General features: G+C 34.4%; 1 protein-coding gene across 3 annotated transcripts in view; it reads left to right on the top strand.

Annotated features, from left to right (window-relative positions):
• The window catches only part of FSTL5 (follistatin like 5), a 282795-nt gene that overhangs the window by 161545 nt on the left and 94777 nt on the right, over positions 1–26473 (top strand). For all 3 annotated transcript variants that reach the window (XM_051619524.1, XM_051619523.1, XM_051619525.1), the window contains one exon: positions 4209–4329. In XM_051619524.1, coding sequence (XP_051475484.1) covers positions 4209–4329 — 121 coding nt within the window. The remainder of the gene's footprint in view (positions 1–4208; positions 4330–26473) is intronic.

Below are 26473 nucleotides of genomic sequence, written 5' to 3'. Positions count from 1 at the left end.
GAAGCTGGACCCAGCTCCATTTCCTGGGTAGGTGCAAGGGCTGGTGCTAACTGCACGTGAACACAAAGTGGAATGTTGGAAGACTTTGCACTCAGCTCCCTATTATTTTATTTTGCTTAGCTCCAAAGGCACAGGCTGAGGGTGCTGGTAGTTCTGGGTCTAATCGTTAGCTGCAGATTTTTACCCATGCCTTCTGTGTTGTCTTAATACCTATTCTGGTCTTATACTGTAAGCTAGATATCTACTGCTTCAGCATTACGCTTGCAGCATGTTTACATCATCTGAGTCAGATTAGGTCTTCCCCCTGCTAAGAAGTGTGACTCTTATTGCAGTAGTTTGCAGAGAGAAACCTCATATCTGAGCAGTGTAACTCAATTAGTATGGGACACTATTGAGATAATGCCTTTAACCGAAATTGAGTCCATGCCTTTACGTGCTACTCTATGTGAGTTTGCCAGTTCAGATCTCTGTTTGCTCAGGGATCTCTTTTGTGATGCAGAAGTCCTGTATCTGCTTATTCTACTCCAAATTTCTGAAGGTAGTGCTCTACTATAGACACCAAATAAAGGATGGTGTGCTGCCTACAGAACATGCTGGTAAGGTGTGAGAATACTGATTTAACTGGGCTAAGGGAGTTTAAAGCAAGGAACAATTTACCAACTCTTATTAATTTGATTTCATAATGATAAAATATTTTTATTTTCAAGAAGTTGCACTCTGTTGAAGAGGGTACAACAAGGTAACTGAAACCTCTTGTGCAGCCGGAATTAATTTGGAGCATGATTCCCACAGTGTTTGATGTACTCTAGGTCAAACGCAGAGTGATACCATTACAATGAGATATTTACTTTTAGGAAAGATTAACATACATGACTGAACCATCATTTTCCCTGTAAAGGCAGTTTTTGTTTGTATTTGTGTTTCTGTAGCATTTTCTTTGAAGTAAACAGGCTTTGCTTAAAAAATTGGCTCAAGAATCAGTTTCCTTATTTTTTTACTCTTCTCTCCTCCATGAACAGAGATTAAGATAATTTAAAATTTAAGGCTCACTGTTAGATTATCTGTGATATACTGTTATCTAATCTAATTTATGTATCATAGGCATTTTATTCTGTTTGTCCTACACTTTTAATTTAAAATGCTTTATGTCTTGCCTTTGGCTGAAACAAAAAAGGGCTACAAGGAAGTGTGCAGCCATTATTTGAAAACGTCAAGGAGAACTTAAGAATCCAAGGATTCAAGGTTAATAGTTCCTGTGGCTTTTCTTTTTTGGTTTCAGATGTGTTAATAATTTTTCCTGTCCTGTTAAGTTTTGTTTGCCAAACTGAAGCATCCATGTTTATTTTTTCCCCTGTGAAAATACCTGTAGAATGTGACATGGTCAGTTCTTAGTATGCCTTTAAAAAACCAAAACAAAAGCCTAGAAGATGGATTCTTCTCAGCTTTTCATATAAAGTGTCTTCAGCGGGCTTCCAGTTATTTTTATAGGTCCTTTCTAACTTGAAAAGTTCACTCGTAGTTTCTCAACATGAAATTTTAACACATACAGGTCAAAGCTTGAATGTTGCATTTCAGTATCAGTCCCACCATTGCCTTTCTACCTTTAGTTGCCTTGTTACACTTCAAAAGATCATACTACTTGATTAGGCTACAGAATGATCCTACAATTTATGACAATTCCTTGTTCACAGCAAATCATGCCTCTTTTCATGGACCCACGTACCCTTATTAAGGAATGTCTAGGTTCTTGTTTTTAGATGAATGACCTTGTAGTTGGTTCTATAAAAACACAAATCCTTTTCCTGAAAACATGCAAGTATGTGATCCATTTACTTCCTGTTCTGTCCCCCTCATTGTTAATCACGTTCAACAGTATATACCATCTGACAGTTTTTCTGTATAATTTATGAATTATTAAAAGGCATTAGTATGAGACCTCAGACTTTCAAAATACTCATAGAATCATCCCACTGAGTTGTATCAGCTACTGATGATTCCTTACTGACATCTCTTTTATTTTAAGATTTTTCAATTACTGACATTGTTATTCATGCAGTATATGCTTTATTAATAATTAATTTAATGTATTTTTCTCTTGTAATGCTGTAGACTGTGAAATTAAAAATACCTACAAGAAGATGTTAGGTTTAGCAAGCTGCCTTTGTAAATTAAATCTCTTGCATAAGTAAAATAAAATGAAAATTTGGCTTCTCTGACAGGCTCTATCATGTTAAAATATAGAATCATAGAATGGTTTGGGTTGGAAGGGACCTTAAAGATCATCTAGTTCAAACCCCCCTGCATGGGCAGGGACAGCTCCCACTAGACCAGCTTGCTTTAAAGCCCCATCCAGCCTGGCCTTGAACACTTCCACTGATAGGGGATCCACGACTTCCTTGAGTGTCCTCTTCCAGTGTCATACGTTGCTGACAGTAAAGGAATTATCTAATCTAAATCTGCCCTGTCATTGAATTTGAGAACACTAATATGCAATTAAAAATGTGGTACTATAGTGGCAAATGTTGGTCGGCTAAATTTGACAAAGGTTTTATTGTATCACCTTAGGTGCAAAGTTTAATCCTTGTTTGTGTAATTAAATCTAGAAGAAAGAAGTGTTTTAATATATTTAAGACCATCTTTCATGAAAACCACGCAAATGAACAATACTTCTCACCATAAATGTTCCTTTTTCATGAACCAGCTGTGATTTTAAGCACATTTAATGGCCTTGAAATCTCAGAGTTCTTTTACAGAGAAGTTTTCAATATACACCAATAGGGCTTTAGTACTACTTGTATAATTACAATAAGCATAGAATTATTTTTTTCCCAGGCTACATTTTTGTCATTTATGTACCAGCTGTAAGATCTATACAATTCCTTTTTTTTTCTTAATTCAGTTTAATGTAATCTTACTAAACAGGCTTTTTAAGTATGAGAAGCAGCTAGTGCTGTGAAGCATAGTATGTACCTCTAATAATAGTTGAAGGGTTTTTTTGGTGATTTTTTTTCTTTGTGAATGGTTTTAATACTTTCTAATGTACTAACAAATTATTATCTTTTATAATGCTTTTATATTAATATACAGAAGATTGCTTCTGGTCCAATAAAATCTTAGTGTCCTTTCTCTTTGCTCTAATACTCCTTTTATTTGCTATTTGTTTAGAAATCTTCTATTTATGTAAATAATAACTGAAAGCTTTCCTTTCTATTCCTGCTCAGTCTTTTGCAGAGCAAATCAAACACAAAATCCTTTGTATCTTCTGTTTTTTAGAAGCTATAGTATGATAATGCAAATGTAAAGGTTTTGGAGTTTGGGAGACACATAGAGGGTAGGAAAAGTAATTATTTTACAAAGGAATTAACTGTAGTTACATTAGTTTCTTCTGTGCCTGGTATAAAACTTAGAACTGTGCAACATCACAACAAGGAGTTGCATTGGATTTCCTTCTTTGGTTCAGTGGGTTTGATACATGCAGCATGTAAAATGAGATTTCTGAATATTTGTGGTTATCAACATCTTCCTACAACATATAGAGACTTTAATTGAAATTGGTGCACAAATTAAATAACATTTTTATGGCAAGTGTTTGTTGGAGTTAAAATCTAATATCTATTAATTATGATCATACAAAGCCTATGTGCCCATATTGAGGAGAAGGAGTCTTTTCAGGTCAGCTACTTTAGAACAGGTCGTTGGGAAGATAATAGGCTTGTCAAAAGCCTGTAAGAAGTTGATACAAACAGTAGGATTTATGTTAGTTATTTTTGAAAAATATCTGAATTTGTTTTTTGAGTTTAGGAATTAGACTGAGAGGAAAAAGACGTTATGCCATGTGTACTTGGGAAATTAGTATCTCAAGTGTATTTAAATATTTCTTAATCACCATTCCTATACTTCTAAAGTAAAATCAGCTTTAACATCCACACTGTCTTCATAGTGCTTCTGTCTATCCCTATTATAACTATTATTTATATACTCTAGAAACTTTTGTCTAATCTCAGTGAGTCTGTCCTAAAGGTACTAACTTTTAGAACTGCAATAAATAATTACAAAGTAACTGGAAATCCCTGACTTTACACAGTTGCAGTTCATTGCCCCACAGCAACCTTAAAATGATCTATTAAATCATTATTAGAAAGAATTAATTATACCAGAGAACTCTTAAGAGCTCAAATGTAATTTCATGGTTATAATTTTCTTGTCAGGTAATAAAACGAGATGAACTTGGCAAGGATCTGTCTGACTGCTCTCTGTTCGATTTGCTGAAATACGATGATTATAATAGCGACAAGCACCTAGCTCTGGAAGAATTCTACAGAGCTTTTCGTAAGTACAAAGATTAGCATATTCTTTCAGTTTTCTTTCTCTCACTTTGTTTTTCTAAAATGATATATATTTAAGTTTTAAAATCTCAATACATTCTGATGCTGTACTTAAACAATGAGGATGATTTAACAGTCGTGATATTGTAGAGAACAACTTAGCAGAAATCCATGAGATCCATTAGTGTCCAGATTTCTGAGGGTTTTTGGTAATGGAGAATTCATAGATAATCTGTCTTAATGCCAGTGTCCACTAATAAATTCTGTCTTGCACACAAGTGGGAAGTAGTGTGGTCAGGACTGAAAAAGCTAGAACAGTCCTGACACCCTGTATTTTTGAATGCTGATAAGACCATTTCTGACAAACCCTGCCACAAATGAGCCACTTCTACATAAAGCACCTAATAGGACTCAGAGGGAGATATAGATTTGTGATATAGTTTTGCCAGGTATTTTTTCCTCTGAGTGCCAAAGATGTCTCAGGACAAATGTGTACAGTACATAAGAACATCTTGACTGAGCCACTGGGCTATGGGTCAACAGGGTATTGAGTTGCAGAAGAAAGATTTTGAGAGCTTTCATATGGTATATTACATGCAATAGAATATAGATCAATATATTTTGTTACGCAGATAAGAACTGATGATTTTCAGTCCCATCTACCTCAAATCTCAGACCAAATCTTGAAGTCTGACTTTGCTTCCAATAGCTGTTGGTCCTCAACAAGCTGGCAGCATGGCAGATCAAGTTTGTGCTTGGCTTTTCCAATTGTTAGAGTTGCATTGTCTAGTCAATGTATCTTCATTTTGAGTCATTGCCAGTAAAAGCCTGTTGCTTTGTCTTGTACCTTATCTTTGCACAACTGACAGCTCTCAGCAACTTTAGATGATGTTAAATGAAAAAAGATCCAAAACTATTTCTAGAGTTTAAAACGAAAATGTAATTAATGGGTAATAGGGAAAAAAAGGCTGCGTGGAAAGCACTGAGAATAAACATGAAATTAATAATCAAGAAAGACTGCCTGGAAGTTTCCTGGTTTTTCCCATTGGATTTTATTTTTATTTCCCTGAAAGTCTTTCAGAAACTGTGATTTTGTGATACTGCTTAGCTGAACTGATGGCTTACTGCTCCTGAAAAACACTTGATCCTGCTTCCTGGCGTTTTAGTTTTCTCTAGTAAAGTGCAATAAGAACATTGAAAAATACTTATTACAAATAAAAATAAAACTGATTTTTCCAGAATTTTCTTTAAGCATTGAATAATATCACTTTTGCATTTCAAAGTTATAATTATGTTATATTGTAATTATACATCATAATTAAGAATTAACAGGTTTGTGCTGTATGGAAAAGGTTATTTTTTCTCCAGTTTGGATACTTTCAGACATGAAGAACAAATCAAAATAGGAAGGATTTTTCAAAAAATGTTTCATAACAATATAATGAGTGAAAGATTATAACCAAATAATACTATTTGCAGGGGATGATCTTCTAAATAGTCTTATTTGTTATTTAAAGAGGTTTAAAAGATATAATTGGGGTTTGGGTTTTTTTTAAATAAAGAATGCTTGTCGAATTTTTCACCCCTCACATGGTCCCCTGTCTGTTGAGCTTGACAGTGTATTTGTCTCTGATTTTTCATTCTTTTATCTTCACCTTCTTCATCTATATTTAGAACCTAATCTCAGTTTAATACCTGCTACTCCCAAGGGATTTGCCTGTATTCTTAACAGCAGTGAAGTGGTCGATTTGAGAACTGTGTTGAACTCTCCTCATTAAAGCTTGTCTGCCCAACTGCTGGAACAGGATTTTCTGATATGTATTCACTCAGGAGGGCAGTGGAGAAAATTTGGGTTTGCAATGCTGGAAAAGTGGATTCCATTCAAAACTGCTGCACAGAATTCAAAGGTTGTTTGGTTTTGGGGTGGTTTTTTTCCTCTTTTAAGTATGGAGAGGAAGTGGAAGATAGAGTGTAGAAGGAAAGCAGTTCTAATGCCTTTGTTTTTAAGACAGAATTATATGAGCATTGAAATAATAGGACTAGGTGGTAGAAGTAGCAATATGGGTTACAGAAACTCTTATTGTTTGTCTTCTAGTAATCTTTCTAAAATAAATAATCTTGCAAGTTTTCCTCCTTTAAAGTACTATCTAAAAGATAACTGCAAAGCAGATTCTTCAGCTGGCCTTCATGTTGGATTGCAAGGCATACCACAAACAAGTAAATAGTAATAAATTATTGTTTGATCACTCAGTAGATGCAGAGGTACATGTAGACACTTCCCTTTGTGATTGTAGTAGAAAGAGTGACACTAATTTAGATGCTTGAGTAGAACTAATTGAATACAGTGGATATAAATAACAAGTTTATTGTAAATATTGGAACTAAATGCTTGATGTAGCTATAGACATCCTGCATAAAATGATGAAAATGAAATAGCAATATCTTTCAGAATTGTTTTCTATTGTGAGTGTAGAACTGTTTTTATGTTATGTTTAATAAAGGGGCCGTGGAAGGCCCTCACACTGAGGACCTGAGTGTAAAAATTTCCTCTAGATGTACAGTAAATTGTCAGAATTAGTTGGCCAAAGCCAAATAACCTAATTTTATAGTATTCTATGAGTGATGCCTTATATTTTCCCCGTAATTACTTACGCTTTCAGCTAGTGCTCCAGACTGTTAACAATGCCGTCTCTTGTACAGCTGTTATTCAACATCATGTATATTGTTGCTGTACATGCTTCATGTATTTAAAAGTACCTTCAGTTTTGAAATACTGTTCAGGTCACAGAGATCAGATTCGGATTCTAAGCACTCTTATTGCTGAGGTTTTTGTATAAAGTGTTGTGTAAACCTGTAGTAAGAGCAGGTATTGCAGAAGTTGATCTGGACTGAAATTACAGAATTCGGGAGTAGCTTTCAGGGGGTAAAGTGAAGCCAGTGATTAATTTGATTGTCAAACTCGGTGCTTTATTGTGTATGAAATCATGTGGAAAGGAATTAGCTTTACTTTTACTTGAATTTGTCAGAAGCAATTATTAGAGGTGCATGGTCACAAATATTTTTTTGAAATGTGTATCTTTATTTCCAAAGGAAATTAGACCAGAATTTAGCAAAAAGCCAGCCCTAAAAATGAAATCTATATCAAATTTTTCATTGAATCTAATGAGACTTTCCATTGGCTTCTTTGTTATCCTCAAGTCCACAAAGCCTAACTCAGAAAATACTTACTGAATTTATACTTCCAGTGACTTCAGTATGAGGTCGCAACTATTGTATTTAATGTGAAATCTGAGTCAGAGCTTTATAACTATGAGTCTGCAGTAGTAAAACAGGTTAACAAGTAGTAAAGGAAAGATTTTCTGAGGGAAGAAGAGGTATTGCTCTGTCTTCTGCTACCATTAATTCCTTTTCAGCAACAACTAGCGTGTATCAGATTGTTCCAGAGGGTATTGTATTTCAGCAATAACCTCTGAAAATACCACTTAACATCATACTGAGTAGGAGCTATTGAACTTAGTGGTAATATTTTTTTTACTCAACCTAATCTATCTTTTTAATTTCTACCTGTGCTACATGTATTTTCAACCTAGACATTCTCAGCTGGAAAACAATGCAGCCTCTTCTTTTGAGTAGGCAGAATTTAAAACTGATAATTTCAAACAAGTAAATCTTTAAGGCATTAAATGTTGTTTCAGAGATTGATGTTAGTATGCCTGATGTTTCTCACATGTCACAAAGTCATAATCAATTCATTTTGATGCCAGGTGATTTCCAAATTATGATACTTGTGCTTATTTGGTGCTTCCCCACTAAGACTGTTTATGTTTTTTGTGGGTTTTTTGGTAGTGGTGTTTTGTTTGTTATATTTTGGTTTTAGAATTTTTTTATTGTAATGTTCCTGATTAAAAAAGGTCTCTGGGTAAAAAGAGCACTTTAAAAAAAATAAATCTGAAGTGTTACTGATTGGCAATGTAGAAATCCTCTGGGAAATGTGAAGCTGTTGGTGTACTTTACCTGTTCAGATCTGGATCAATGCAGGAGATACCCAATTTTAACATACCTTCTTTATAGCTCACATTCAAAACATGTTAATACTTAAATAGTATCATGCAGCCCAAGAGGTTTTTTTTTTGTTTTTTCTTTTAAAATTTGGCCTGATTTTGCCTGCCTTCTGTATATACACAAAATGAAACATTTTATTAAGGTACTGCAAGATCAGTTATTCTACATGCTTGTCATAAAATTCTCATGAGGTATGGTGCTTATCATTTTATGTAGCCCTGCTACTGTCTCTCCTAAGGTGTAGAATCTTTGCACTGACTTGGGTAGTGTAAAAACTGGATAAAAAGTGTCAGAATGAACAAAATCACGTGTGAAGAAGCTGTTGTTTCTAAGAACAGGTATCTAGAAATGTAGTATTAATTAAATATGATTGCATTGTGATGCTACATAAAAGGGTTGCAGTTCTGTAAATTTAGAATTAAACCGTCTGCTAAGGCCAGATGCCAAAGTTTTTTTCTTCATGTTTTGGGGGAATCAAGTAACATTTAAGGCTGTGTTAAGCTGGCATGAGTTAATTAAATATTTCACAAAGTCTTTGGCTATTATGAAATAATGAAAAATATTAGGAGATTTTGTGTAGGAATCTTGAATTCTGCTGACCTCCAATGCTATCAGTTGACTTCTTTCAGAAACAAAATAGAGAAAACAGAGTGTGTTAGTCCCAGTTTAAGACATGGGTGAAATGTTCCCAACTATGTCTCAGCTATTTCCTTACATGTCTAGGTAGTCGTTTTTATTTTCCTTACAGCTGAATGCACTAATTTAAAATCAAGTTAATAAAAAGAGATTATTACTGCATGTTGAAGTAAACAGTTTGTTAGTTCAGCATTAAATTTAAATAATAAAATATTTGTTCAAATTGAAAGACTCTCAGAAGCACTGTTAACTAGAAATTTGAGAAAACTTTGCTGTTATGTGGTAAGACTCAGAGGTAATTTCTCAGTTGTGCTTAAGAAACAGAAAAAAAGGGAAGAAAAGGTGGTTCTAATTCGTTTTCCCAGGACATTGGAAGGGAAGTGTTCCGATCACTGAGATAACATAAGTATTTCAGATGCAGGCTGAATAAATAAGATGCTTTTTCTATCTATGAATCAATTTATTTATTTGAAGGATGTTTTGAGCTGCTTTGTGTTACTTTATGCTCCATACAGGGTTGACTTCGCTGATGATTCTTAAATATCAAGCACTTTAGAAAAGTAGTACTGACTTATTTAATCTGAACATTTGGAATGTGTAGTTTCATCTTTATACCTCCCAGTCTATTATGGTATGGAGTCCAAAGGAGCAAGTTTTCCCAAAAGAATGCTGTTGGGTTTTTATTTTGGGGTATTTTGAGAACTCCTCTAGTTTATTTGGTTGCTTTGGTTTTCTTCTCACATCTGGGTAAATAAAAATAGAAAAATTACGACAGTCAGAAAAAGATTATAAAAGGCTTCTTGTAATTCCCAAGATACCAGGATTTCTTAAGCATATCTGACATTTACACTGTAAAAAGCGATTCTGAAGACACTGTTTTGCACCTAGGTTATATGAAAGTACTTTGGTAATGCTGTAAATGGAGCTAATAAAAAATAATTCCAATTTTGTGAAGCTTTTGAGCTTTTTTGTAGATCTTAGTGTTACAGAAAAATGGATTATGGTATATTGAGAAAGTTTTTTTGACTGAATGCCCTCAAATATCTATTACCTAAAATAAGGAAAAATTACCTCAAAAATTTCTTCATTGCAAAGAATATGTTGGAGAAGAAACATTTTAAGTTCACTCCGTTAATCATGGTGAATTGGGTTCTGGCAAATGGTTCTTATTTCAGGAAATGCTTTACTAACCTCATTTCTGCAATAGCACAATTTCAAGTTTTACTATAGTGTTTTCCCATAGCTCTTTAAATATTTAAAAAATATTAAAAAAATATATTTTAGGCTTAACTTTTTTTTTCTTGTCAGGGAGGTTGGTTTTGTGATTGATATTGTAATATAACTGAATGTGAAAAAAGACCATTCTCTTCAAGAAAAATATACAAAGTTTTTTTTCAAGGCAGAATATCGTTCTTTAAAACTTGTCATTATCTTATTAGTCTAGTGGTAGCAGTTACCAGTGCACACGCTAGATAATTAATGCCAGTCATTTTAGTGCATTCACAAGATGCTTAGACAAAAGGATTCTGTCATGACAAATTGTTACTTATGACTAGCTGACTACTTCATTTTCTAAAGTCATATGTTAAAGGAAGGAAAATGTAATTTCCTTGTTATTTCAGTTTTGGAAAGTAGGATCAATTTAATCCTGTACTGAGAGAACTATTTGGTATATTTGAAGATATACATGAAAAAATTATTTTTAAAAAATAAGAAATTCAGTAACTCTTGATATCTTGTCATCAAGTATTTGCCTGGTTAAAATACCGCAGATAACTGAAGTGTTAATAGATTCCCATATGCTGTCAGTGCTGAAAATATTTGGTTGTCTATAGAGTTAAGGCATGTAGCACCACAGAATTTAGGCTGCTACAGCTCCGTATAAATATTAACACCTGTATGGTTAGGGGGGAAAGAATATAAAATACTCCAGTCTGTCAAAGCTATTTTGATGGTATCTGGTAATAGTATTCTAAACTGTGATGCTTCTTGCTCCTTATCACTCCTGTCTTTCTAACTTCTCAGAAATACCATCTTCTAATTGCATATAATAATGATTAATGTGTTCATTAGAGAGATACCAGTGAGCTGAATTCAGTAGGAACACTTATGAGTGGGTTGCTGAATATGTTTGATAAAAATGTATATCATGCGAACTCCACATCCTCTTATCAGTGGAGGCCTTAGTTGGATGACTGTTACATGTTTTATATTCAGACTAAAACATGAGCAATTATCCAGCTGTATATTGGATGCTTTTGAACTTAAACACACCCACACAAAATCCCATTCTTCCCCTTCAACCTCCAACAAAAAACCTTAACATCTTATACCAATGGAAATGAGGAAACTAAATTTCCCTGTGGTTGTGCTGTATACAGGATTAAATGGTCAGTAGATTCTCAAGCCAGTTTTCAGAACAGGTTATGCTTGCGAATTATCAAATTTTATGTCAAGTAGATTAATGTAAGATTAGCAAATTATTTATATGGAAATGCAATTTTGACCATGGTAAAAAAGAAGGTGCCATATGAAGGCTATGAAGCAGAGTTATACACAGTGCAATATTGTTTGAAAACATGTTTTAAAAAGATGCAAAACAGTGAAAACCTGGAGGAGGGGAAAACCACATAAGCCTTCTCTATGTAGTTACTCAATATAAGAATTGGGAAACTGATTGACTAAGATGGAAGAGACCCAAACAGTTTATCTGGTTGCCACTCTGCCGTGAATAATTGATTGGAGAAAATGTTATTTAAAAAAAAAATAAATTGTTTTTCATTGTGATTATAATTCTTCCCAACCTAGACACATAGTAGCGAGGTATTTGTTGGAGGGAATAGTTGAAGTGTTTTAAAAGTTGCTGAACACTCTATTTAAGAAATAATTGATACTAAACAAAGATTTATATTTTGGTTTTGCTTATGCAGTGCTGAGTTAATGTCTACTTTGAGTAACAACACATACATATCAACAGCTTCTCTGGGTCAGAACAAGGATACATCTAGTCCAGTATCTTTGCTCTAAGTGTTCTTAGTGAAGATTACAAAAGAAGAAAGAACATGCAAGATTCCTTCAATATACTTTCTCTTTTCTAGTGATTTTTGTCTCAGAGACTGCTTGTGTTTAATAGCTCTTGATGGATGCCTCAGTCATAAATTTGATTGCTTTTTTGGACCTACATGAAATTAATGTCTATTATACTCTGTTTCAGAGACTTTAAGAATTTAATGAGTTCTGGACAGAATAATTTGGATTTTTTTCATTGTGCACATCTATTTATTATTTTTTATTTATTGTATTATAAGAAAATTATAAATTGTTCCTTATTTCTAGTCTGCAAGATACTTTTGTTTGTAGTTACAGAGGGAGGGACAAAAAGCAAGCAGTTCAGTTGCTCATGTGACATGGCATATACAGTGGCAACATCATGTTTTCCTATTTGAGTAGCATCCATCCTTTATCTAATATTTCCTTTTATTGTCACATAATCAGGACTGAGTTGATGTTTTCATGAAACTGCAAATTATACTCTAAAGGTTTCATACCTAAGCAATATACACAATGCCAGGAGAGGAGTACACCAAGTCCTGCTTGTTGGCAGAAAGTGCCACTGTGCTCAACACAAAGTCATGATCCTTCACACAGACATCTACTCTTAAGAAGAGCAAAACTACTCAGCAAATAAAAGTTAGAAGCCTCTGTACAGTCAGGTAACAGAGCCTATCCTGAGTTCTGGTTTTATTTCCCCCCCCCCCCCCCCCCCCCCCTCTAAATGTAAGTGGACATCAGCCAGTTGATAAATTTTTCAGAATCTCTTTCATCCTAAAACTGCTCCCATCTGTGCTTATTTCCATGTTAAAGATTTTTATGAGTTGCTGATTCATAACTCTAGTCTTCAGATTGCAGGGAACTATTGAATAACAGTTATGTGGCCCTCCTCTTTCTGAAGTAGAAATATAGTAGTTCTGCTGTGCTTCAGACTTTCTAACTACATCTGCTGTTCGGGTAATTTAAATCTGAATTACTGTTTTAGAATGTTCTGCTGTCATTTTCCTGACAGAAGTGGATGAGGAGTTTTTACAAAGTTGCGTTATTAAAAAACTTGGATTAAGTCCAGAAGTCCTAAATGTTTAGAAATTCTATTACTTCTGGGAAAGAAGCTTTGAAATTTGAAAGTGAAATGAACCTACACTGTAAATAAAATTGGCAAATTATTATATTTATGAACTGAAATCTTCTTGCGTAAAAATGTGAGTTACCAGGGCTGTCAACTCTCCTCCTAAAATTCCCATTTCATTATTGATTACTTCAAGAAATACTTCATAGATTGAACTGCTGCATTTTAAATGTTTCATTTGAGGTACCTGCAAGTGTGCAGTATTGATGTTCAGCATCTGTATTTGCAATAAACAGAAGGAGCGTTAAATTTGGATCTATACTAGTAATATTACTTGAAAATATTTTTACTAGCTCTTAGCATTTAAATAAAAAGTTTTTGCTTGAACTAGTCATGTGCAAACATGACAAACATACAGAAATGGATTTTTACATAAATTCCTTTCTTTGTTTAGACAAATTCAACAGCATACACTACAATAAATAAGTTGTAACCAATTATCTCTATTACTTTGGTGAATTGGCATTTCTGTGTTATCTGGATAAAAAAGCTATATTTAACACCTAACTTAATTTCCTGAGGCTAGGTTTCAAAGTTACTTACTTTGCTCACAAATGCCTCAGTCAATGAAACTAAGTTGTACTTGTTCAAACCATAAAAATTTTGCCAGTCTCACAGATCTGGACTGTTTCTGCCTGAGTATTCATCATGTGCAAGTGTTGTCAGGCCACAGGCTGTCTGCGCTCCGTGCTCTGAGGAGACAATCTGCTGAGACAGGGGTGGAAATGAAGAATTACATTAAAGCCACATGGTACTGCATCATGAGTACAATTAGTACGATGAATAAAATGGCTTATACTGAATCAGGTATAAAATCTGTTTATTACGATAGTTGGTTAATAAATGCATCCACTGGTACCAGACCCAGAGAAATGACCAATAAAAATAACTGCCTTTGACAATCTTGGATTTCCCTCCAAGTGGCCGTGGGCAAGTCAGCAAAAACTATCCAGAAAGCCTAAGTAAGGTATGCCTTTTCACTGTTTTGTTTTTCTGCCGCTCACCAGTGCCAATTGCAAAATAAGAATAAAAATCCTTACTCTGGTTTCAACACCCAGATAAACATTGATCACATGTGTTTTTAAAAAAATGTTAATGTTGCCACAGTTTTCTTGAGCAGGAACAGACAATTCTATACAAATTATTTTTGGCCTTTTTTCTACCTCTGTTAATTAACTGTGGTTAGAACTGATTGCTGAATTTGTATTTGATGAGGAAAGGAAATATTTCATGTTTTCTCTCACAGAAACTAGTTTTTGTGAGATGAGTAGCACTTGGAAATATGCCCTTTTTCTGAGCTGTACTTTGCAGGAAAATGCTCTACCTTCAAATTTATTTTTTCTCTAAAATACTAACTCCTTTAGACCTGATTAGAGCAGAAAAAATAAAGACAGCTTCCATATTCTGCTACTGTTTTTATTCCAATCCCATGCTTTACCTCAGTAGGCAATGAGGATTTTAAAACATCTAAAGAAACCTCAGCAATGCAAATAAATGAATGAGAGGCAGGTAGAAAGTATTTTGAAAGCTCTCTGTAGCACATGAGTGCAAAAGCCTTGGTTGAGAGGTTTTTAACGTTTAATTGCCTTTTTTGTTTGCTTGCATAGGGAACAGTCCAAACTGCTTTAGTTTCTCCTTGGGAATCTGTGTTGATACTTTACCACAGGCTAGCTAAGGTGTAATTCTTAGTACTTGCTGTGTGTAGTTTTAAAATAACTTGGTTCTTTTTTTATGTTAGGATCAATAGTTCTTCAGTGCCACCCAAGGAGAAAATCCTATTCTTAGGTCTTATAAAACTTAGGATTCTTAGTCAGGCTTCTAGCACTTTCTTCTGCTGGCACTGACAGAGGGTAGGAGAAGAGGATGGTGGGGTTGGGAATGAATGGGGATGCCATTTTATAAAGTTTTATGAAGTTGGAAAAAATGAAGGCAATCCCAGAAGAGATTCTGATGGCTTACTTTATCAGAGCTTATGAAACTTGTTTTAAGGCATTTGTGCTTCCATTGTCAGTCTCAGTAGTATTGTTGGTTGCATGTTCTGCACAGTCAGAGCAGGTTTTTGCCTGTTGTGGGTAGCATGTCAGGTAAAGGACTGAAAACATTTTCTATTGGATGTGTAGTTGACTTCTTACTTTGAATCTTGTTTGCTGTTTCCCAGGCAGTATCAGCTGGTTAAGTGCTTTCCTCTGTCATTTGTAGTACCTCTCACAACATGTGTGCTAATCAAAAAATGCTTTTGCACAAATCCACAGATGTGGCAATTTGGATTTGGCGGTCGTAGTATGTAACTTTTAAGTGTAGTGAAATTTGAAAAAAGTAATTCCTAAGCTGTTGGTAGTAGTTAATGCTGTGGTTTATTTTCTGTCGTTTTCAGCTAGTGACACTTAACTGAGCTTATCATTAAGAGGTTATGAATCAAAGCATAATCCATCATTCAGTTTAGCTGAATTGTAACTGCACATGATTGCATATTCCTCATGTTCAGGATATGGATTTTGAGACAAGGATGCCTTTGCAAATATTCTGAATACTCTTAGATAAAGCTGAAGTTAACTGAAGCTGCACTTCGAGTAAATAAATTGGTGTCCAGATAAAGAACACCATCACGTTGGGAACCTAGGCCTTTTGAACTTTTTGTACAATTTAACCTTTCTTTGTCTCACTTCCATGCCTCTACTATATGATGTTAGTGCTATTATTTCCTAGTCTCACACTGAAACATGAAGACATACTGGCAGATTTTGTAAAATGTGTAGCTGTCCCTTCAAAGCTCTTGATGAAGACTTGAGGGATACTGATTAGAGCTTTTAAAAAATCCAGTTAAACTACATGAACTAGATCACCTTTGCATTTCACAGCCCTTTCCACTGCCATTAGTAATTCAGATTTGTCTCAGACTTTTTGTCTCTTATCAACTCATAGCTCAGATCATTGAGTCACAAAAAATGTTGGAGGGGACTTCTGGCCGGGATTTGCCCAAAATTCTTTATTTATGTTCACTTTGTGGTCTACCTGGATGCTTATTTACAAAGCTGAATCTGCATTGTTACATGGGTTTACTCTGTCCCAAGTGCAAGACTTTTCATTTATCTTGGTAGAATTTCATATTTTCCTAATTTTTGGCATGGGTGAAGCTTGTACTGGTCATGTGCTAAACATTTAATATTGATCTTATAATGAATAATGACTGACTTTATTAATCTTTAGATTTCCTGTGAGGATTTGGAGAATATAGCATATAACTTGCCTTCTACATGCTTATTGGTCCTTCTCAGCTTTTTATATGTTCTTCAAATGGAAGTCTTTATTGAAACTAGTTAGTCATCATGGTTCATTAGTTCTATCTATGTATCTTAAAGCTTTTTAGATGTTTTAAAGAGAAGTACTATCAGTAGTTAAGTCAATTAATATATTTGATCGTTACAGTGTCAATGTGAGTTGTCTTTTGGAGTTGCGTTAAACCTGAAGGTGGGGTTGTTTGTTTTGTGCTTGGCATTTTTCAACATCATTTTGTCAATATCTGATGGCATTATCTGATTTTGGCTAATCAGCAACCTTGACCCAGTTATCATGGGATATTCTTCTCATTGAAAGAAATTAAGCCTTTTAATCCTATTACTGTTTAGCTAGAAATATATTCCCTACATGAAACTCAGCTATGCCCAATTAATGTAGTATATAAGGACAAAGTTATGATTGAGATGTTTGTGAAAGTTAAGAAAAGAAAATCTGTCAGTAGTTCATGCTCACTAATCAGCAGATTTCACAGCAACTGGAAATTTGATGGGTACTGCAAAACAAAAACAGTTGAAAGTATCCAAGGTAGTCTGTTATCCAATATAGTCTGTTAGACAAAATTGTCTTTAATATCAGGTCTTCTCTCCAGAACATGTTTTCCATATCCATCCTGGAATTCAATAAAAAGTGAGACTTACTAGGGATAGACAAACTGATTTTAAAGTGACTCAGTTTTTGACAGTATTTTAGTTTAATTTTACTGTTGATACAGCTTATGGAGAATAAGTTGTCTGAATAGGGTGTAGAATAAGAATTAGGTGTCTTGTCTGCCAAATGAGTGATGGGGAAGCTAGGGAAGGCCTCCCTTCCAGAATGATGGGGGCTGAGAAAACTGATACAAATGGTGACCTCCTGGAAAGTTGAAAGAAAGAGGACTTGAAGGACATATCCAAGCTTTGATGAATTTCTTAGCAGATGGCAAACAGTTAAAATTAGGATGTGAGTTGGGTAATAGGTGAAACAAAAATCATATTGGTGTGAGCAGGATAGTGAGTGGGATTGGCTTGAGGAAAGCAAAGAAACTGATACTTGGTCTGAGTTTAGGCAGAACTTGCAATCTGTAATAAGTACTGTATTATAGTTTGGGGTTGTGAGGCAAAGAAATCAAGATGGTTATTATGAAAGATCTTGTGAAATGCTTTCCGTTTTTGCCTTAACATGAATTCTAATTAAATAGTCTATATTTAATGTTTACAACTCCAGAGAGGTTTATTAATAACCTCATCCACTATTTCTCCCTAGACAGTCCTTTATCTTTGAGTTTTATTTTATAGTGAAGTTGTTCATAAATAGATTTAGTGTATTTGTATATGTGTGAGTAGATAGATGTGTCCCAAAACTTCATTCTTTGACTTTGTGCTTATATCATTGGAATAAACTAGTGGTTATCTATCTATCTGACAGCATTGGTTTAATCTCTTTAATCTTTGAAGTTCTAATTTTGCAGATTTAAACCATGGTATTTAAAATAAGTTCCTTAGGTATGAATACCTTAGGAGAGGGTTTTGTTTTTAACTGAGGGGTCATAGTTGTTACAAAATCCTAGACATTTGCGATTTCAACCTGCTTGCCTTTTTTTTTTTTTCCCCTTGAAGAAAAAAAGTAATAATATGTGGGGTTTGGCTTGTAGTTTCTTTTTTTTTTTTTTTTTTCCCCTCCTTTAACATCATAATATTGTACAAGCATGATGACAGGACTTTATTTTCTTTCTTCATGACAGGAAACTACCTCTTCCAAGTTAAGGAATTCCTCAGGTTATGACAGTGGTATTTTTGAGTTGTTTAGCTGACAGACCAGCTAATTACTGGTTGATGTTATTCTTGCCAGATAATTTACTCTTTGACTCACTATTTTAATGTCACCACCATAAACTGCCTCTGGCTCAGGCAGTACTGTATTGATGGGTACTAAGAATTCAGGGGAATTATCACTGTGTGCTTGCCCAGTGTTTTCTTCCCTGGGAATTTGCCATTTTATAGGATACTTCTGTTCCAACCATGTGAATTTTTTGATGTGTTTCTAATGTGATTTTAATATACAGTTCTGTTACTGTGATAGATCAAGGACTTTGTAGAGCTATGGATTCTGCTTGATGTTGTAAATTTAGACTACACTTGGAGGTTAGACTGCAAAAGTATGCGGTATGCGTCCTTCCTATCCCATGTCCCCCATTCTGCCCCTCCCCCTTTCCATTTATGATTTGTCTTCAACCATACTTAGTGAAGAAGCACTTTCCAGATGGGGCCTTTATCAACATTCATTCAGTAGAAATTTTTACTTTTTTTAAGCTGATCTGGAAAACTGTCTCTTCCTGTGTCTGGAGCCTGATGAGAATGCCCAGCTTCATAAACTCAGATCCTGAGGAATTCTCAAGAAAAGAGTGATTTGGAATAGGGGAAGTGATACTATGTTTACTTTTCTACAAATTTATGAATACTTGATTTTTAAGTTTTAATCTGTATTTGCAATATCCATTGGCTTGTTCTGTGGATGACTGAGAAGATAAGCTGCAAAAGGGCAGTCTTGGATAGGATGCTGGGGAAGTTTGTGTTTAAGCTATGGAAGTGTTACAGGGATGTCAGGACTTGACGTTGCAGGCAACTGAGTGCCCTTTCAGGTCTTAGGAAAAAGCTATACAAGAAGATCAGAAAAAAGTGATGTAATGAGCAGTTTCTAGATTCTTTGGTTTGTAGAAGTCAAATCTATGGGGACACAGTGTCTAGGTAAATGTTGGGATTCTGGTGGATGACCACACATGAAGAGACATAATTTCACTTGTCATTATGTATTTGACACATGACTGGAAAAGTCTAAGTAGTTATTTAGTATTGATTTATACTGAGCAATGTATCAGTGATTAGTGTCTTGAAAACAACCTATTTATTCATCTTGGAACAAATTAAAAGGTTAGTAGCAATAGAAAACAGTCCGGTTAATATTTCTGTACTTAATTGTATATACTCTTGCTATTCTGACAGCAAATTACAGTCCAGTAGCATCTTCTAAACGGTGTGCTATTGTTTAGAATAAGATCTAAATCCGAATAAAATATCTGAGTTAAGATTCTGGATGTAAAATAAAATGCTCACTGTCATGATCTCCCTGTTGTCCAGACTAGCATGTTTATTGGAAAATCATGGCTCTCTTCTTCCCATACATGAGGAAATGTGCATGGATTAGGAGCATCTTGCCCAAAATTCAGGCAGGAATTGACAAGGGTTCATTTCTACAAACTGAATTACGAGCACACTAAGTTGTGCCCCCAAGCTGCAAAGCAGATGTAACCATGGACTCCTCGTGCCCCACCCAGTGATAATTCCAGATCTAAAAAAAAAAAAAGCTGATGCTCATTTCAGTATCTAGAGTTATTGCATAAATAGTATGTCTGAATATATTTAAGAAAGGATAAGTAGAACTAGTAGGATCAGTGGGCGTGAGTGGTGAGGTAGAGAAATAAGAAGGGCTGGGGAGAGATAAAAGGAGATGAGAGTAAGACGAGATGAGGGAAAGAAAAAAGTACATCTGATCCTCTCTGTAATTGTGAAAGCAACTCAAAGAAAAAGCAAAGTTTTTAAATGAAAGTAAACCAGAGAAGCTGCTAAAATACTGCTTTTAAATACAACACTGTTATGTAAGGTTGTGTATACGTGCAATTTCAATGCATTTTTTTTGAGTGATTATTGATTTGCAGATAAAAACTGACATTACTGGATGTCAACCTCCTTGTTCACTTTCTATGAAATATCATTTTCATATATGGTGTTTGTTTTTTTCTTGAAGAATAGAATCATAGAATAGTTTGTGTTGGAAGGGACCTTTAAAGGTCACCTAGTCCAACTCCTCTGCAGTAAGCAGGGACATATTCAACTGGATCAGTAGTCAGCATTTCCAGAATATTAAAAAAAAATAATAAAATTTATTAGAATATATTTTAAAATTTATATTCTTAGTGTAGATAATACCCAGTGTGCAGAAACATGTCATGGAGTTGATGAAATGCATAGACATTGACAGGATGCATAGAAGCATCAAACTGAAGCTGTTGACTTAGCTGTGTGCATAAGGATTTTGATGTTAATCATAGAATTCCTGGTTGGAGGAGACCTCAGGGATCGTCAGGTCCAACCTTTCATAGTTTAGATGTGATGGCCCAGCACCTTGTCAAGCAGAGTCTTAAAAGTGTCCAGTGTTGAGGAATTAACCACTCCCCTGCAGAGATTATACCAATGTCTGACTTCAAAATTAATTTTTGCTATGATTTTATTGGCTAGTAATGTATTGTTATATAACTTTGAATGTTTGGTTTCAAGTGTATATAAACACATAAGCCTAAGATACCACATCTGACTACTTTCAGATCAGCAATTCCAGTAACATGCATCAAACTGAATTTTAACCCATCACAAGAACTTTGAAATTTCCTGTAGGATTCATTGAATGATGCATAAAATCAGTTACAGAACATAGTGAGAGGATATGTTAAGTTTGGCTAGGCAGTTTTAATCTGGTAAAATGATAGTACAAACAGGAGGGAGAGAGATCTATTATTTGCCAGTTTGTTTACTCTCTCTTCAAGAGTTGTGAGTTCATAAAAGCTGGAAGTCCATTTTTTGTAAAGGAAAATAACTAGTTTGACAGTCAGGAAATGCACAGTTACAATTGTTTTCCATATTGCTAATAAATAGGCTATGAGAAACAGACTGTCAATGTTATTACTGATTTTCCCTGCAACAGAAGACCTGAAGACATATAGATAGTGAGTTGACTTTCATGGCCCGTGTTTTCCTCTAGGCTGAAAAAGTTTTCATAAGAATTAATGGCCTTTGCAACTTCAAAGGATTGTCATAACAAACCAATCTGTAGCGTGATCCTTTTATCTGCACTATTGGAAATACCCTTACCATAAGCAGTAGTGATACATTTCAATACATGCCCAGGTTTACCTAGTATTCCTGCAGTAGTGATTTAGGAATATTAGGCAAAACCTAATCATACAGATATTTATTTGTATTTTCCAAAGTGGCTTTAGCCAGATTTGCATGGTGTATCTTGACAAGTTTCTTAATTCATACATTTCCCATCCATAAAGCAAATCTTCAACTGTCTGATCTGGGTCAGATGTTGATACAAAGGAACTATGATAGGATCATCATCTTAGAAACCAGATGAATATATTTGGGTTGTCAGTCAATGCTGTTAATCCTGCCTTTCTGGCAAATCTGGATCTTGCATGATGTATTACATGAGGTACAGCTGCATAGAAACATTCTGTATTTCTGTATACAATAAAAAGAGAGTCCTAAAGAATCAGTGACTTCATATTTCCACCAACAATGCTTCTGAACTATTTTTTTATTATATTGTCACTCTGCAGAGCAAATGAAATGATATATTTTATTGATTTCTAAGAAGACTTAAATGAATCACTGTTGTCCTCATGGCACTCATAACTTGGGTTCAGTTGAGTACTTCAGTCTGTGCAGACTTGTGAGAAACAAAGTCTTGAATAGGAGTTTGATTCAATGGATGTAGCAAGTACAATTAATTTAATTAAAGGAAGAATAAGTTTTTAAACATGTAGAATGAGCTTTGGAATTTTGTTTTAATTTTTCAGTTTGTGAATGACATATCAAAAGTGATTATTGCTGATTTTTATAATGATTGCCACCATTCACATTTGAAAAAAAAAAGTTTATTTTTTTAAAATTAATTCAGCTTTATTATAGTTAAAGTGCTTTGTAAATTTAAGCTGATAAAATACCTTAAATTATGTTTTATTATGCTCTATGCCCTTATCATGCTTGTTTTTCTTTTGAGTTTTTATCTGCTTTGCCAGGGTCCCAGAGCTGCATGTGGTACATGTGTACAAACCATGGGGCAAAAATAATGGGGATTTTTGTTTGCTTTTAGTTTCTTTCCTAAGAATTCCTAATCTTTGGTTTGAAGTCTTTCTCTGCTAAAGATGACAAGAGTTGATAAAAATACTTATAGTCACTACACTGTGTCTCTCCTGTGAAGTCAATTTACAGCCCACTGATCTAGATTAAAACAATTGGTTTTGTTGTTGTATAATATTTCCCCCTTGTTGTATTTATCTACCATTTTATTGTTCAGGTTCTCAATCTTTAAAAGTCCTTGAGCTACTTCTCACCATCTACATTCATTTTCTCTGCTTCAAGGAACCTTTAAAATGGTAGACTTCTCTTTAATTGTAAACACTTTTTAATTGCATATATCTGTGAACTTTTGTAAAATACCATCTTCTGTATTTTATTTTGTGATTTTATTTACTTTTTTTTTTTCTAAATTTGCTTATGTGGTCATTTTTGGTCCTAGCAAAATAAGATGAAAGCTGTTTCAATAATAAAATAATTTGATGCTAAATTCACTTAAGCAAGCGGTCAGTTGAAATATTCTACCTTATCTGGAGTTTTTAAACCTGTAGCATTATTAATGTTTCTAGGTATTTGAATAAAGAATACTGTGTTCCATGTTTGTAAGAAGAAATAGAAACCATAGGGGTTTTGCTTCACATTTGTTTTACAGAGAAGCTTTAAATTCTTCTATAAAATAAGTGTTTCCTAGCACGAGCATCAATTTCTTTCTGTTAAAGCTCATTGACTGCTATTATAAAAAAAGCTGCAGACAGGATTGAGTTTTCTTTTAGGGTTTATGTTAAATTTCTTAGTGGAATTGGTTTGTACAGGACTTCCTAAAAACATGAGCTATTGTAATATTAAAATTGTCAGCAAATTATTTTCAAGTCTTTTGTCAGCAAAGATGAAAGATGAATAAATGTTAATTATAATGGTAAGTCTGCTAAAAGCATTTAGTTTTGAATAACAACCATGTTGCTGTGGTATAGAAGTAGAATCCTCTGCTGTGCTGGCCTAAGGCTGGAAATAAGACCTTCAGAATTCTAATCTAAGCTCTGCAGCTGAAACATTAAGGAGTCATGAAAAAGTTATGTTTTTCTTCTTGTGTGTGCTGTTAAATGAATTATGAAAACACCAAGACTCCTTTGCTGGCATAGGACCATAGAGAGCAGCCACTCACTAGCCGTGTTCTATCACTTTCTATACTGAAATGTTCTACTAAATATGCAAATAGTATGTTTACAACAAATTAAAAGCACAAGATAGAGCAGGAAATGACAAAAGTAGTCATGCTAATAGTGATGTGTGCTGATTCTAAAACTGCTGCAAAAGCACAGCAAAGTGACACTGATGAAAAAGCTTTTGTTATGTCATTTTGAGCAAAGTGGGATTAATGCCAGAAGAGGAGAAGGTACATTACCTAGCTGCATTTCAGCTTTTCAAGCCAGCAAGTAATGCTATCCATTAAGTACAGAGCTTACTGTAGTACATGGACAAAATGCTTCTTTGCTTCATTTTAAGTGATTGCTTTTAAATAAGGTTTTCGAAATAGGCAAAAAAACCAAAACAATCTTAATGTGGTCTTAATTTTAGATAGTGGGGACCAATGCATCATTTTCAGTAGTTTGACTCAAAAGAGTGTTTTCTGGCTTCTATGCATAAATACATAAAATTTACATAAGTAAATGAGAAGTTTCACATGGTACAAATTAGCCAAAACAGTCAACAGTCGTGTAAGGTCTTTCTCCCCTTAATAGATAATCAGTGATGAAGTGATTCACAAATTCCCAATATAACATTTTATTTTACTCTTTAGCTTTGAAAACTTGGCTTTTACAGTCAGGAACCACTTAAATAAAGAAATTTAGTACGCTTTGGTGTTTCTCCTACTAGGCTGATTTGGTATTCTAAGCTCACAAATTAGTTCTATGGTTCTGTAGAGTCCCTGCATTCTACTTTGGGCCATCAGGTGAGGTGAAGATAAGATTTTTTTTTTTTTCTTCCTGTAGGTAGAGAACTGAAATAGCCCAGCCTTCACTACCTGTTCTATAATGTCCTCAGAAAAGTCAATAAACCTGAATGTAACAACTTTTTATAAATGTGTTTAAATTAGAGCATCAGAATGTTCCGTGGTATGCACATCAGACCATTGTAATTAGGATTAAGAAAACAGAAGGATCAATCAAAGCACACCACAGCCTTCACTTTTTTTCTCTAGCACTGCCCTACTCCTCCTGCTATGTTTTAAAAATACGGTAATATTTTATCTATTGGCTTCCCACAATATTGATATAGCATAACTTTTACAGCAAATCACAACTCCAGATGTATTGACTCTTGAGAAAATAATTCTTAGAGTAATCTTTCATTATTGATGTATTCCTTTTACTATTGCGATATTTCTGCAAAATGCCAGGTTTGAAAACTACTTTTCCCTGCCTTTCACAGTTTAATTAGTAAATAATGGTCAAACTAAGAAAACTGAAGCATTTGCACTCTCTGTTAATTGATCGCTGTTTGCAGTATTGTAATACCTTCCTCAGAGTTATTTATGCTTACCCTCTTTCACTTGTATTGGTCAATAAATTAAAAAAAAATTCCTGAGCTGCATGTGGACCTAAAAGCTTTATAAGTGAATACACTCACTGTGTATGACTTTATGTACTTTGGGTTTTGAGGTATTTAGGGATATCTATTTGAATATGTTGTCTATATCTGCCAAAAGTTCCTGTCTGTGCGACGTGATAGAGGTGGACAAATACTTGAAGCTTAAGAACAAAGGTAACAATGATGTATGTAGTAGGGATGTGGACCGAAGATGCAACGTACTGCAAAAGAAAACATACGCCCCAAAAAAGATGTTGGATAACTGTCCAGTTTCTTTGGAGTGATGTTTGCATTTGATTTCAGTAATTCTTAAGATATTTTAGAAATATATCAGAAATAAATTTATATCCGAAAAATAACCTGATCCTAATTTGATCTCATTTTAACCAAAGGACAAACAAATGTAAATCTAGAAAATAGATTCCAGATAACTGAAGAGAAGCAATGAGGAAATAAGTACTTGCATAATTTCCTGTAAAGCACTTGCTATGATGACACACAGGAAACTGTTCAGTAACTAAAATACTGGAAATTAGTAGATTAAAAAACTAATAAACAGCTGGCTAAAAGGGAGGTGATACTGGTTCATTTAAATGGGAAGATATCCCTTTGAGTAGTTATTAATTAAGTTCTCCAGTGACCAGCTGGGAAGCAAATATATTTAGTGCTTTCACTAATACCCTAAAAAAAAAAAAGCCCAAACCTGGGAGTCATCATCAGTGTATATCAGTGTTGGATTACCAGTAGAGGATCTGGACAGCCTTGAAGCCTGGCACAGTAAAAGTGAGATCAAAATAATTTTACAACGCATTATGTAAATAATTCTTAGGGAATTAATCTGGCAAAATTAGTGTTATCATCTTACGTTATTAGTATTATTAATATTATTATTTTTGCAATTTCATAATTACTATCAAACATAAGGCAGTTAAAAAAAATTAGGTGAACCATTTGTATCAACTAAATAATGCATTAATGCCTCTCTCTATTTGTATTTCAGAATACTATCTTTGCTAAGGTAGCAAATGTTAAGTTTTACATTTGATAGATGTTCCTTTTCCACTGTTGCACTCTGATTAAAAATTACAAACATTTCTATAGTAGTTACTGGTCTTCTGTATACAGGAATACATAGTAATACTGGAGTTAACTGAAAAAAGGCACTTAAATTCTGTAGAGATTCAATGGGCTATCTCAATCATGTGAAAGCTAGCATTTTTCGCTGAGGGCCCTATAGTATAAGCTCATTTCATTATTGTTTCATGACTTTCCTAAATTAAAAATAGTGACTTTGGAAAATGCAGATAATTACCCCTTGATGGAATATCAGAATGTTTATCTGCTTTTTGCACTCTTTACATAGTGAATGCTTTAAAGATGCAAAATACTAGTACAGTCAGTTCTGTACCATAAGTTTTGAGTCATTCAGTAGCCCTGCAGGTGTGTCTCAGGAAGTCTTACATGATAGTGTCACTGAAGAGCAATCTCCT

The sequence above is a fragment of the Apus apus genome, chromosome 4 (genome assembly GCF_020740795.1).
Source record: "Apus apus isolate bApuApu2 chromosome 4, bApuApu2.pri.cur, whole genome shotgun sequence".
NCBI lineage: Eukaryota > Metazoa > Chordata > Aves > Apodiformes > Apodidae > Apus > Apus apus.
The sequence above is the reverse complement of the archived record's forward strand: the minus strand, read 5'-3'. Positions and strand labels throughout refer to the sequence as shown.